The sequence below is a fragment of the Alexandromys fortis genome, unplaced genomic scaffold, assembly GCF_014885135.2.
Source record: "Alexandromys fortis isolate MF-2015 unplaced genomic scaffold, M_Fortis_MF-2015_v1.1 scaffold_173, whole genome shotgun sequence".
NCBI lineage: Eukaryota > Metazoa > Chordata > Mammalia > Rodentia > Cricetidae > Alexandromys > Alexandromys fortis.
Genome location: NW_026068051.1, coordinates 370516 through 385733, shown reverse-complemented (window position 1 = coordinate 385733; position 15218 = coordinate 370516). Strand labels below are relative to the sequence as shown.

At 43.8% G+C, this 15218-nt stretch overlaps 1 protein-coding gene across 1 annotated transcript in view; it reads right to left on the bottom strand.

Annotated features, from left to right (window-relative positions):
* Positions 1-379: 379 nt before the first annotated feature.
* The window catches only part of Gdpd1 (glycerophosphodiester phosphodiesterase domain containing 1), a 32296-nt gene continuing 17457 nt past the window's right edge, over positions 380-15218 (bottom strand). The window contains exons 5-10 of the mRNA XM_050119580.1: positions 14321-14439; positions 13671-13760; positions 9603-9736; positions 4717-4776; positions 2153-2204; positions 380-1779 (exon numbers count right to left, since the gene is read on the bottom strand). Of these exons, the coding sequence (XP_049975537.1) occupies positions 1657-1779; positions 2153-2204; positions 4717-4776; positions 9603-9736; positions 13671-13760; positions 14321-14439 (578 nt within the window). The 3' untranslated portion in view covers positions 380-1656. The remainder of the gene's footprint in view (positions 1780-2152; positions 2205-4716; positions 4777-9602; positions 9737-13670; positions 13761-14320; positions 14440-15218) is intronic.

The following is a 15218-nucleotide window of genomic DNA, read 5'->3' as shown; positions in this document are numbered from 1 at the left end:
CCATCTCCACAAAGCTATCCTCTGGCCACCGTATGTGCAGCACACGCTCCCACACACATACATCATACAAACACACATACAAAATAAATTTTAAAAAAGAGCTTGAGGTAGGAGCGTCATGAATTCAAGGCCAGCCTAGGCTACAAAAATGAGACCTTAGAGACAGATAAAGAGTAAAAGTCTTCTCTGATAAGACTAGTTTGCACAAGTTGTCCAAGCAAGAAGTAACTTCATAATTTATAATTCCGTTTTCCTTTATTTTCTTTATACTAGTGAGAACCCCCGGCTTACTCATTTATTCCTTAGTTACCTCATTAACTGAAAAATTATACAAAACACACTGGAATTACAAATGTAAGAAAAACAATCAAGACCCTCATTTTATTCTTGGAAAACTTTATTACAGTTTAAACAACAAAGCAACGGATGGGAGAGTAAGGCCATCCTTCACAGCTACCTGTGGCAAACCCCACACGAGAGACATAATTTAGGTAAAAGACGTTTATTAGTCTATATTATAGTTATCTCCCAATTTGAGATCATGGGAAATCAGTCACACAGGTTAGAAACAGGTCTGCATGAAGTCCCATCAGAAAGCAGCAGAAGTGAGGCCTAATGTGGCTAAGCCTGCCGGCTTCTGATCCTCAGCAGACTGAGCTCCTGAAGATCGAGAGCAAGCAGCTCACGTTAAAACACCCGCAACGGGGCTGCGCTCCCACCACCTTAACCTTTACTAGGACCTGTGCTATCACAATCAGGTGGAGGCTCACACAGTCAGGTTGAGCCCGAAAGGTAAGAATCGTCTATTCCTTTAGAGGAAACACAAAAGCAGGACTAATTGGATCTTCTCTTAATTTACAATTAAAAAGTCTATTTTTGAAGACATAAAAAATTGTTGCAGCAGCACTGTCTAACACCTGAAAAGACCCCACACAGAGCGTCCCATTAAGAACCGCAACTGCGAAGTCTGTTTCAGCCCACAGAGGCGATTTCTGCGTGAGTAGTGAGCTGTTCACTCGGGCTTGCCTTCTACTGACAGCACACACCTGGTCAACTATTAAATTCTACTGTGGGGCTCTTCTTCCACTGCATTTCCCTTTAACTAAAATGCACCTCAACATAACCGGACAATTCAAAGGGGCTCCAATGGCCGTCGATAATTTTCTTCTTCTAAATAAAAAAATTTAAAGTCAGGGGAGCTCACTATGTAGCCCAGGCTGGCCTTGAACTCATCAGCCTCCCAAGTGTTGGGATTTGAGTGCATCACCAAGCCCAGCTCAATAATCTTCTTTTACTGTAACTGATCTTATTCTCAGTGACGGCTAATGCCCAACTTGACCTCAGTCTTTGATTTTAGATTTACAATAGAATACTGCATCATCACATAGTCATCTTGATCTGTGAGTGATCTACTTACTTCTCATAGCCAGTTATCTTTCAAAACAAGTTACCACTGTAAAATATGCAATATTGTTGCAAAAAAATATACAGTATAGTGAAGTTTCTACATTCTCACACAGGCTTTAAAATGAGGTAATAAAAACTTGACTGGTTAACCCTCTCTACCACTCGGGACGTCTCAGGGAAACACTGCGGACACACCTTTCCTCAGATCTTTCCATGTCATGTCGCCCTTGAACGATGCTGAGGACCTTTTTATGCTGCAAAGTTATTTAAGAAATCCTTGAGCTTTGTTGGGTAGTCTGTCATCACTCCAGTGGCTCCCAAGTCAAACGCCCTTTTGTACTCATGTTCTTCATTTAGAACCCAAACATACACCTGGAAATTGGGGTTTAGGAAACAGAAGAAGAAATGTTAAACAGAAAACGATTTTATAGTTACCCGCCATGACCTCTGCACACTTACAGGGAACCTTATGAAGGTTATAATTTTAAGAAATCATTAAGCTCTATTTTAGAAATTCCATTTCCTCATTAGATCCACACTACCCCACCTCTCTGACTTCAACTGATCTCGTCTACATTGGGGATCTAGCTGATGACTCATCACTAACTGCAAGGAAGAGCGTACAGTCCTCATTACAGTTGCAGCATCAAAGTCGTAGCTCAGACAGAGTGAAAAACCCTGCACTGTGGCTCGTGTCAAACGAGTGAGCGCTGCTATTTCAAAATGTACCAGTGCCCAGACTTACTTGGATGCCCCGGGCAGTGAGGTGGTCGAATAAAGCCTTCCGCATTAATAAGCTAGAGGGAAAGAAGACAGCAGGTTCAGGCACATCTTCGTCTTCAGGACTAGAATTAACCTTCTTCTTCTCGGTCAGTTTGTAGAGTTTAACAATTGCTGGTTTAATCCCAATGCTTCAGCAATACAAGCAAACATCTCAAGTAATAATGGCTGTTACAAATTAATTTTCTTTTCTTTCTTTTTAGACACTCTTACTAATTAACCCAGCCTGGCCTACCTGACCTCTGACCAGCATAGATCTGCTTCTCTCCCGAAAGGCCACACCCAGCTGGATGAATTCCTAACTTCTGACTGTTGGCCACCCAGAGACTGCTCTGGGGCCAATGGATGCTCCTTGCAGCATCACTTCCTTGAAGTGGAGGCTCCTCACTTCGCCTGCTGGAGCTGGAATGAGAGAGTGAGCAAGCCCTGTTCCTGTGCCCAACTTTCCAAGTTAAGGCTGAAAATTCAACTTAAGTTCTGCGCCATTACAGTTCCATCCCATATATTTTTGTATGTCTATTAATTGCAATTTTCTGTATCTATGGAACATGATTTTAAACTACAAATCACTTAAACAAGATGGGAAGTAGTCATACGGGAAAATTACAGATAATATTTTTTAAAAATATTTTATTTTAAATTATGACTATGTGTGTGGTGTCTGTGTAGATGGATATGTGTGCACATGAGTGCAGGTGCATGGGGAGGCCAGAGGAGGGCGTTAGATTTCTTGGAGCTGGAGTTACAGGAAACTGCAAGCAGCCTGACAGGGATTTTATAAACCAAACTCTGCTAGGGCAGTCTGTACTCTTAACCACTGAGCCATTCCTCCAGCCCCTGCAGGTTAATGCTATTCCTATCCATTTACATGTATTTCAGTGATTAAATATGAAAATCTAGCAATCATGAGCTTTAGTACCAATTACAATGTGTTGAGGGGCTGGAGAGATGGCTCAGGGGTCACGAGCACTGGCTGTTCCTCCAGAGGATCTGGGTTCAATTCCCGGCACTGTCACGGCAGCTAACGGCTGTCGGTAACTCCAAGATCTGACACCCTCACACAGACAAACATGCAGGCAAAACACCAATGCTCATACAAAATTTCCTAAAAATGTATTCTTGAAAACTAGGAATTAAAACAAGGAATAAAATACAAAAAGAAAAGATTCCTGTGACATACAGGAAAGCAAAAGCTGATTTCCTAAGACTCCTGGACATCAGGCATCAGGACCCTGCAGGCAGGACTACATTTTGGTGGTTGTCAAGTTCTGGTGCAAATCTTCCCAAGACTTGTGCCAGCAGGCACTACCCACTCTCACACGTGTGTGCTGCCACACATGCTTCTTTTCACCGTGATGGACTGTGGGTTTGTGGACACAGCAAGGGAGTAGATGGGAACTGTGGTTTTTGCAATCTGGCTAGTAACTAGCTACACAACCTGGACGGAGATCACTAAGTGAACAGGCTTTCTCATGGAGGTTGAAGGGATCGGGATCGTCTCCCCAGGTTCCCACTAAGGCTCTGTGACTAGCAACTAAGCGGGTCAGGATGCTTCGCCGGCCTGCTCCTGCTCACAATCGACGTGTGGACAGACAGCACCGTTCTCTGAGAGTCACACCCAATAAATACAGCGCCAGGGCCAGGGACTTGGGCTTGTGAAAGAGTCTGCCAAGCCTGCCAAGTCCTATCCCCGGCACCTATGTGGTGGAAGGAGAGCCAGGCACAGAGAGGCATGCCTTAAATGCCTGCACTGAAGGGAAGAATCTCTGTGACCTCAAGGCCAGCCTGGTCTACATAGCTAATTCCAGGACAGCCAGGGCTACACAGTAAGACCATTTCTTGAAAAACAAAACAAAACAAAACAACACACACACACACACACACTTATATATAAATCTCTTTCTAGAGATGTCTTGGACGTTAAGAGCACTTGCCACTTTTTTGGGGGGCTTTTTGAGACAGGGTTTCTCTGTAGCTTTGGAGCCTGTCCTGGAACTAGCTCCTTGTAGACCAGGCTGGCCTCGAACTCACAGAGATCCCCTGACTCTGCCTTCTGAGGGCTGGGACTAAAGGCATGTGCCACCATTGCCAGGCACACTTGCTACTTTTCCAGAGGACTCAGGGTTGATTCCTAACACCCATATTAGGCAGCTCACAGCTACCTCTAACTCCATCCAGCTTCAAGAGATCCAATGCCCTCTTCTGGCTTCCTCAGGCACAAGGCATACATACATGCACACATACACATGCAATTAAAAAACAATCTTGCCAGGTGGTGGGGGTGCACACCTTTAATCCTGGCACAGGGGGTAGAGGCAAGTGGATCTCTGTGAGTCTGAGGCCAGTCTAGACTATAGAGCAAGTTCTAGGATAGTCAGAGCTGATACACATGGAAACCTTGTCTCGAAAAAAGCAAAAAATGAAAACAACAACAAAAAAAACCAAAACAAGACAAAAAAACAAAATCCCAACAATCTTTAAAATACACACACAAGCACACACAGCTCCAGTAATAATTAAAGTACTTACGTATCAGAAAGCCAGATGAGAAACTTATGACCTTTGGACATAGTGTGTGGCTCTTTCAGTCTAAGGGAAGCAGAAGAAGAATGAATCAGGAACACAGGAATGTACCAGCGTGATAGAGCAAGACCAATTCAAACTGAAAACAGTACCTAGAGATAGATGGGAGGTAGAGGCAGGAGGATTGCTGAGTTCCCAGTCAGTCTGGTCTTTACAGTGAGTTCCAGGACAGAGAGAACTACATAGTGAGAGACCTTGTCTCAATAAATAAATAAATAAATAAATAAATAAATAAATAAATAAAATTTAAAAATACTTGTCAAAGGACAAAAATAATAGAAATTTGGTTCTGTTTCCACTGGATTTAAACTGACTTACTAACACCAAACAAAGCTAAACCAAACTAATGAAAAATTAATTTACCAGTGGCTTGGTGCTTATCATATCTTATCTTCTGTTTTTACATATCTTTTTTCTTCTGTACTGCTTGTTGAATTTATTATGTTGTAGATTTAATAACAACAAAAGGATGGAGAGATGGCTCAACAGCTAAGAGCATTGTCCAATCTCAAAGAGATCCAGGTTCGGTTCCTGGAACCCATATGGCAGCTCACAACTGTCAGTAATTCCAGCTCCAGGGGATCTGACAGCCTCTTTTGGCCTGTGTAGGGGCCAGGCACATATGGGGTGCATAGACATATATGGGTAGAATATCCATACATACATAAAAAAATTAAATTTTAAATACTCAACCACACTGTTCTATGGATTGGCATCACTGTGTCTGGTGTGGTGGTGTCCATCTTTGGTCCTAGCACTAGGGAGGAAGAGATCGGGGTGGGGAGAACCTGTCTCTGAGTTCAAGGCCAGTCTGGTCTACTAACTGAGTTCTAGACCAGCCAGGGTTAAATAGCGAAGCTCTATCTAAATATATATATTTGGACAAAATTTGGATGCCTTGCTGCTGTTTTTATTTTGATCTGTTTCCCTTTGGGACAGGGTCTCGACTCTGAAGTGCTTTTTTTTAAAGATTTATTTATCTATTATGTATACAACATTCTGCCTCCATGTATGCCTGCGTGACAGAGAAGAACACCAGATCTCATTATAGATGGTTGTGAGCCACCATGTGGTTGCTGGGAATTGAACTCAGGACCTCTGGAAGAGCAGCCAGTGCTCTTAACCTCTGAGCCATCTCTCCAGCCCCTGATACTTTTTCCTTTAATGCTGGCTTTGCAGCTTTAATTTCCTTTATGTTTTGCATACCCCAACCCCCCAGTCTCACTACGTAGCATGAGCTGGTCTTGAAATTGCAATCTTCATCCTTTTGAGAGCTAGGATTACAGAGTGCGGCACTCTGGCGGCCACAGATTTTATTCCTGCATCTGTATTTGAAGGTCTGGAGCCTGGGCTTTTAAATTACCTTTCCTAGGAAAAAAGGCCAACCTGGCATTCAAGCCCTACCCTTAGTGCCTTCTTCCAGTTTCTGAGGTCTGGAGCTGCACAGCCACAGGCCAGGAAATCTCCGCCACACCTCATCCCTGCCAAGGCTTCTCTGTGTGCTCTCGATTTGTCACTTGTCAAACAGGCTTTCCGTGCTCCTCCGTTCTTCATTTCCTGTTTCTGTTCTAACTTCTGCTGATAGTCTTGCTGTCTTCTTCTCCCCCCCCCCCTTCCCCTTCCCTCTCTCGGCGTTCTCACACACAGGCTAAGCTGACTGAACTCCAGGGATAATCAATCTGTTTCCTACCAGCCTGTAGGTTACTGTTGCAGACTGCTGCATCTCATCTGGCTTTACATGGGCACATGGGACCTGAACTCAGGTCCTCATGTTTTGGCAGCAGTCACTTTACCCACTAGGCCATGACCCTAGCCACCGCATTGGCACCACACTCAGTTTATGCAATTCTGGGATAAAATCTGGGGCATCATGGATACTAGCCTAGAGCTCTAACAACCAAACTGCATCTCCACCTCCAATTTTTCTTTCTTTTGTTCTGTTTTTATTTTTCCAGACCTGGTTTCTCTGTGGAGCCCTGGCTGTCCTGGAACATGCTCTGTAGACCAGGCTGGCCTTGAACTCAAAGATCTGCCTGGTTCTGCCTCCAAAGTGCTGGGATCAAAGATGTGGGCCATCACTATCCAGCCTGATTTTTGTTTTTAACAGAAACTCTCAGTATAAAGTTTTCTTTAGGGCTGGAGAGATGGCTCAGAGGTTAAGAGAACTGACTGCTGTCCCGGAGGTCCTGAGTTCAATTCCCAGCAATCTAAATGAGATCTGATGCCCAAAACACTATATACATAATAAATAAATTAAAAATAAATACAGTTTTCTCTAACATTGGTCCAGATGGAAGAGCCCTGTTCAAAATTTCAGGAACCTAAGGGATTTATACCTCAAATATTAATTACCTCACTAAATACCTAATTATTTTACTAAATGTCCAGGATACTGCACACAATATCAAAACAAATAGAAATAATATTCTATGTCTTAAGTCATATTCACTGTGTATATACGTGAGGTGTATGTCATGTGCGTTTGTGCAAGTGTGTGTGTGTGTGTGTGTGTGTGTGTACACGTGAAAGCCAGAGGCTGATAATGTGGAATCTTTCTTCATCATTTTTCACTTCTTTTTTTTCCTTTGAGACAGGGTCTCTCTCTGGACCTTTACTTCACTGGCTTGGTCCAGCAGGCTGAGCAGTAAGCTCTAGGAATCTGCCTGTCTCCGTTCCACAGTGTTGGAGCTGCATATGATGCTGCTGTACCCTAATTTTAAATGGGTGTCAAGTCCTCATGCTTGCCCAGCAGCATGAGCCACCTCCTTGCTTCTGCGTCCTATGTTTGTCCTGCAATAACATTCGCTTCCCTATAGAGTTCACTGAGCTATCTAGAGGATGTGGTGCTTCAGTCTAGGCAGGAACAAGCTAAACACTTCAGTAATGAATGGTTAGAATCTTTCAGAACAGAAGATGAAAATGGCTTCTTCGCGGACAAGTGTTTTCTAAGCAGAGTGGAGCGTGCATGCCTGAAATCCCAACACTCTAGAGGCTGGGTAATAGGACTGCCATGAGTTTAAAGTCGCCAGGGCTACACCAATGAGATGTGCGTGCGTGAGTGCATGCATACATGTGTGTGTGTGTGTGTGTGTGTGTGTGTGTACACGCGCATGTGCGTGAGCGTCTGAGTGAAAAGATATTTTTAGTTGTTTTGTCTAAGAAGTATTCATGGAGACTTTAAACAAATATAATTGAGAACTCATAAAGTAAAAAGTTCATCACTAAGAATCTCAAACAGTGAAAATGGCCTGCAACAGGAGCTAATGAGAGATGGTTCAGCAAGGTGCTTGCTACCAAATTTGATGACCCACATGGTAGAAGAGAGAACTGATTGCTGATGTTGTCCTCTGGCCTCTACATGTACGTGTGCAGTGGCACACTTGAGTACCCTCATGCACACACACAGTAAGTAACTGTAATAAAAACTTGGCTGGGGATCATGGGGTTGAGGGGGTGGCTCAGACAGTTTAAGTGCTGTGCTTACGCAAGCACTGTGACCTGAGCCTGATCCCCAGCGCCCACACTAAATGTGCACTTTGTAATCCTAGTGCAGGGAAGGTAGAGACAGGCAAGCCAGCCAACTAATCTAGAATAATCCGTGAGCCCCAGGTCCCAGTTAGAGATCCTGTCTCAAAAATAAGGTGGATAAATCCTGAGGAACAATGTCAGAGGTTAATCCCCTACACACAAACAAAACATGATCTAATTATATTAAGAAGCTTTTGATATCAGAATTCTTTTTTCTGTGGGAGACTGAACCAAGGGTTTCACATTTACTAGCAAGAGCTCAACCACTAAAATATATCCTAAGTCCCACAAACATCTATTAATTTCCTGAAAATATTGCTAGTATATTTCCTGAAAATTTCATACATGTACTTTGATCACATTCTACCCCATCCCCATTCCTTTTGGACCCTTTCTTCCTTCCACTAAACCCCTGTCTTATGTTCATGCTCCCTCTATTTTTAAGCTCAGTTTAGTTAGGGTTGCTTACACGACCTGGGAGTGGAGTGACTAGAGCAGGGACAAGGTAGCTATAGCATGGTGGAGCGTCGGCCCTCTCCCCAGAAGCTGTCAGCTGCCTAGATTATATTATATTATAATTGTTGATATTTGCTTTAGTCTGTTTTCCTGTAGCTATAATAAAGTGTCAGAGGCGGGGTTCTTCACATGAAAAGAGGTTCACACAGTTCTAGAAGTGCCAAGCACAGCACTGGTATTGGTTTGCTTCTTCTTTTTTTTTTTTTTTTTAATTTTTTAGACAGGGTTTCTCCGTTGCTTTTTGGTTCCTTTCCTTGAACTAAATCTTGTAGACCAGGCTGGCCTCGAACTCACAGAGATCCACCTGCCTCTGCCTCCCGAGTGCTGGGATTAAAGGCGTGCGCCACCACCACCTGGCTTGGTTTGCTTCTTGTAAGGGCTTTGGGGCGGCAGGAAAGCAGTGGGCGCTTGCAGAAGGGAGGCGCTTGCAGAAGGGAGGCGCTTGCAGAAGGGAGGCGCTTGGACGTGCGGAGAAGCAGCAGAAGGAAACAGGGCAACACTCATTCCCACAAGAAAGGAATCCATCTCCCTAAATTATCTAATCACCTCCTAGGGATTCTACCACCACTCAGCACAGGTGAGAGCAAACCCAAGTCTAGTGGGCTAAGCCCCGTGTGAATTACAGTGAAGATCAAGGTTAGTGTTGGGAGAATCCACCCACACCCTGCACCAGAAAGGCCTGTGTTCGATCCCTGGCACCCAGGGTCAAGCCACAGTGATGGGGATGACCAGAAGCCTTTCTGTGAGCACTCAGTAATGACTGACCGGTAAAATGCATAAGGACTTACTTCAGTATGATAGAAGGCATTGGAATTTCAAAAAACTGTTCTCGAATGGGCACAAAGGGCAAGAGGCCGGTGAAGAAAAGGCCAAGGATCAGTAGCACACGCTGGAGGCTGAAGAGTATAGGAATATCTGAGTTCTGAAACACAAACAATGCTGTATGTTACTTTAGTAAGCAGGATCATTTTATAAACCTCAGAATATATTTCCCAGACTATATGTTTATGACTCTTGCAGACACTTTCTGAATTATAAATGTTCATTACAGTAACACCTCAGAAATAGCTAGTCCATAATCCATAAGTGATTATCTACTTTGGAGCCCTGTGGAGCAATGGATGCCACTGAAGCCTCCCTGGGACTTTTGTAACACATGGGTCTGTTGGTTATGTATGAACGAGAGACTACGAGAAATACACCAAAACAACAGCAAAAAAAAAAAAAAAAAAAAAAAAAAAAAAGAGAGAGAGAGACAAATCTGAGTCCTGTTAAAAATGCACAGCTCATGCCAGGCAGTGGTGGGGCACGCCTTTAATCCCAGCACTCGGGAGGCAGAGGCAGGCGGATCTCTGTGAGTTTGAGGCCAGCCTGGTTTACAGATCTAGTTCCAGGACAGCCAGGACTTTATAGAGAAACCTGTCTCAAAAACCAAAATGACAACAACAAAAAACAAAACAAAACAAAGCGACGAAAAGAGCACCTAGAGCGCATACACGCACATCAGTATCGTTTCGGATAGGTCACTGTTCTGCCCTGCTATGGATCGAGTAGGGAACATAAAGTATGGCACTGTGTACCGCACGCCCAGCACAGTGGAGGCCGAGCCACAGGGATCTCAAGTTTGAGGCCAGCCTGGGATACACGAGACCCTGTTATAAAATGAATGAACAGAATTTTGTGAATTAGAACGAGAATCTAACTCTTATTGAGGAATAACCATGGACTCACAGAGCGTTAGGAAGACAGGGTGTGATGTGTGTTTTTCTTGGTTTCTCCAGAAGGCTGACGTGTGCTGGGGCTGTACTAGAGGACCAAAGCCCGCTGACACTGGTGTGCGCTGCTGATTAGATGTCAGATATTATTCAGCTTGCATTGTTTTTCCTTTGTGTCAGCCCTTGTGCCCTGTTTCCATCTGTGTGTGTGTGTGTGTGTGTGCATGTGCGCGCGTGTAAACTCTGTGTGATCCGTGTACAGGTTCCTATAACCACCACGAATGAGATACAGGGTAGTCTATCAACACTGTGCCCACTCCCTACCCCCTCCAGTCCCTGTCTCCTGGCAGCCACCAATCTGCAATTCACACCTACAGTTTTGAGAATGTTATATAAATGGAAACACACAGCATACAATCCTTTTTAAAAGAAGGGTCTTATTTATTCATTCCTATTTGTGTGTGTGTGCATGTACCTGTGTGTGTACATGTTTGTTTGTGGTGGTGGTACTCGTGCCCATGTTTGGAGGTTAACCTCATGCTTACTATGTGGATGCTGGGACTCAAACTCGGGCTTTAAGCTTGAGCAACAAGTGATTAATTTCTCTGGCCCCAGCACGTAACTTTTAAAATTTTATTGGAGGGTGGGGGTGCATGTGTGGTATCAGAAGACAACTCTCTGCTTCCACAGTCTGGCGCCTAGGGGACTGAACTCAGGTCCTTAGGCTTGGCTGCAGGACCTGCTGAGCCATGCCACCCCATCAGTATGTAACATTCTAAGTCTGTGTGTTTGAACCCAAGGCTTTGAGTATCGCTAGGGGAAGTGTTCTACAACTCTTTTTACTTTTTTATTTTGAGAGAAGGTCTTGCCAAGTTTCCCAGGCTGGCCTTGAATTTACTTTGTAGCCCAGGTTTACCTTGACCTCCTGCCTCAGCCTCCAAAGTAGTTGGGATTACAGGCCCGCATTGCAAGCCTGGTTTAAGGCTGAGTTTTTCATTTATTTATAGTAAAATTATTTTTGTTTTCATTTTTATTTTAGACCAGGCTGACCTCAAACTCATATATCTGCCTGCCTCTGTCTTCTGAGCACTGGGATTAAAGGTATATGTCACCACACCTAGCTTTACTTTTAATCTATTTTTGTATATATGCATGGTGTACACAAGGTTGTTCATGGCACAGGTCACGAGTTGTAGATGGAGCGGCAGGCTGCTTCCCGCTGCCCAGGAGGGCTCCCAGCCACCGGCTAGCTTTACCCAAAATAATTACATGGAAACTGTATTCTTTTAAACACTGCTTGGCCCATTAGCCCTAGCCTCTTACTGGCTAACTCTCATATCTTGATTAACCCATTTCTATTAATGAGTGTAGCACCACGAGGTGGTGGCTTACCGGGAAGGATCTTAACCTGCGTCCATCTTGGAGAGGAGAGCTATAATGTCTGCCTCACTGCTTTCTTCCTCCCAGCATTCAGTTCTGTCTTCCCCGCTTACCTATGTTCTGACCTATCAGGCCAAGCAGTTTTCTTTATTAATTAACCAATGAGAGTAACATAGACAGATGACCCTCCTCCATCAACGAGTGGCAATCAGAGGGCAATTTTGTGGAGTCAGCTTCCTCCTCCTACCTTTGCATGGGTTTGGGCATAAATGACGAAGATGAAATTGCTGGTTCATATGAAAACTGTGTATTTAGTTGTTTTTTTAAAAACAAACCCTCTTCAACTACTGAAGAAAGTGGTTGTACATTCCGTACCAGTAACTTAAGACAGATTCGGCTCCCAGGCATTTGTGCAACCATTATCTGTTGTGTGACGATGTAAAAACGCTAGCAGGTCAAGAGGCCTTCAGTACAGTCTTTCCCTGTGGTAATACCTTAAAATATTATTTGATAGTGACCAGCTATGAGGGAAAAAAATCTAGTTGTGAGTTCTTAAGACCTGAAGCTGTAGGCAACACGTGAGTTCCGTGGTCTCCTTTTGTTCACAAGCTCCCTTGGGCCCTCAGCCCAGAGCTCATCAAAAACACTTACTTGGCTCGATGGGGCCTCAGCTGCACTCAGTCACGGCATGTTGGACCCTGAGTGCTTTTGTTTTTTTCTGCTGAGAAAAAAGGACTGTCCTAAAAGAGTTCTTTGAATCTATCTGAGATTTTCTATTTGTGTCATGATATTTTCTCCTACACTATGATCTCATCTGTGCCCTAAAACAGGGGCCCTGGGCTTAGGATGTAACTCAGTGGCGGCCTGACATGATCCAGCAAATGTGTCGGGCTTGGCTGAATCCCAGCATCACAGGTAAATGAATTAATTGTATAAACAAAAATAAAAACAAATTCTAGTTCTTAAGACTTTTTTTCGGCATTTGAATTCTAAGTTCTATGAGCTCGTGAAAGTGGCTGGAGGGAAAGTGAAAAATCTCTTCAGAAACAAAGCAAAGCAGACAGACACATGTTCAACAACCAGGAAATTTTCAAAGGTGATGTCCATGTAACACTCATCACCTTGGCTTGAGTGTGGGGGTGGGGGAGCAAAAACAACTTGGAAAAGAAAATAGTTTGTTTTGAAATTACACACACATGTGATACAGTTCAGTGAACCAGTCTGATTTGTGGCAGACAGACAGACAGGCAGGGAAGAGAGGGACCACGACTAGGGTAAGGAACCTGCTGATTTCCAAGACAGCCAGCTTCTTCCTCAGCCTGGCAGCTTTTGTCACCCACCAGCAGGCCCCCCATGCAGATGGACTAGCTCAAACAATCTGAGGCTTGATCAGGATGTGCCACACAACAGACACAGCCTAATCAACTGTCCTGAAGTTCAGGAGGGCACTGACTCTTCAGAGGCTTTGAAAGCCCCAAACCTCAGGAAGGTCCTGGATTGTCAGCTTTCTGAGCCTCGCCCCACCCCACCTCCTCACTTTACAGAGGGTCTTTTTCTCTGCAGATTGCTGCTACCTGAGGGCACTTCTGACCTTTTCTGTGTTTTAATTCTTTAACAGGCAGAGAAAAACGAACCCAGTCAAGACCCCTGGACTGTATCACAACAAACAAGCTGCCAGATGCAGTCCGCCATCGTGAGCAGCTTCTGGCTGGTTCCTTCCAAGCACACGTGGAGCCAGCACCCCGGGTGACGGAAGCTTACCTCTTTGTAGCACTTTTCTACGATTACAGAGCTGGCATTGCCCCACACTGTTAGGTGCTCTCTCTTATACTGCTTCACCAATTCTGAGACCTACACAGGAAAATTCAAAATTTTACACATATGCCTATGTGTAAATCCACTTGTATCATTTTACTTTAAAAATGGGTTACAATCAATTATCTGCCAATAGATAGTATAAAATTGTGGAAAAACTGGCAAGTAAATTGAGACTATTTTATGAAATGCAAAATTATTTACATTTACCACTCTAAAATGTATTAGAATAGGACTACTTAGTAATCTGACATAAACGAATCCCAAGTGAAACAACTTAAGACTGGTAGTCAATTACAGAAAAATCAGGATGGCTGGAGCACAAGAGAGCTTCCTGTTCTCCCAGGCCGGGATAACCCAGCTCACTCTGAAAACAGGGCATAGGAAAGTTTCGAGGTGACCTTTATGGACATGACTTTAGACAGTGCCGAGGCCCAGCTATCCAGTTTCCTCGATCACTATCAGTCTCTCACCTACTCCGGCCTTATTTCTTTTTTTAAATCAAACAATGCTGAGCCCCGAAATATCGCATTTCCCCCGCACACCAGCAATCTGTCACCTACCCTGACCTTACTGAGGCAATGTCCCTACCGTACCTTCTTAATCAGCACATTGTTGTTGACTTTGATGTCGATGTTAATGGGGGTCTCGGGAAAGGCCTCAAACACCTCCTTCAGCAGTGGAATGCGGTTATCTTTTCCTTCACACTTGCATGCTGAGAAAATAAGATTTTTAAACGGTAACTTCCATTCTTAAAGGAGAACTCTTCCTTAATGGTTGAATTTATAGTACATGTATGTGCATGACAAAATAAGACCAAGAATAAAGGAAAGAAAGGCCATATGAAATATAATAACACAGACATGTCATCGTGAGCACTGGGTGGCTTCCTTCTTTCCTCGTGTCTTTGGTTTTTAGCCTGTTATTTTTATGTCCGTAAAAATATTTTTATGTTATACTTTTAAATTTTGATTTCTTTTTTTTATCTTATTTTTGTTGTTTTTTGAAACAGGATTTCTCTGTGCAGCCCTGGCTGACCTGGAACAACTTCTGTACATCAGGCTGGCCTTCAGTTCTCAGAGATCTGCCTGCCTCTGCCTCAAGTGCTGGGATTACAGGCGTGTGCCACCATGCCCAGCTGTGACTTCAATTTTTTAAGTTTTCAAGATTACTAGAGTCACATGAAGACTGTAAGAAACTGTACACAGATCTACACTCTTTGCCCAGCTTTCCCAATGGCAACGTCTTGCAAAACTGTACACCATACAGATACGGATACTGCTACAATCCACAGATGCTATTTTCTCGCGGGCTTCTGTCTCACCTTTTGCTTTGTGCTGCTTGGGATAAACCCAGGGTCACACACATTCTAGGCATCTCTCTACCACTGAGCTACATATACCCTGCTGATTTTTTTTTAAATATTTATTTTTGTTTATTATGTACACAGCCAGAAGAGGGCACCAGACCTCATTACAGATGGTTGTGAGCCAC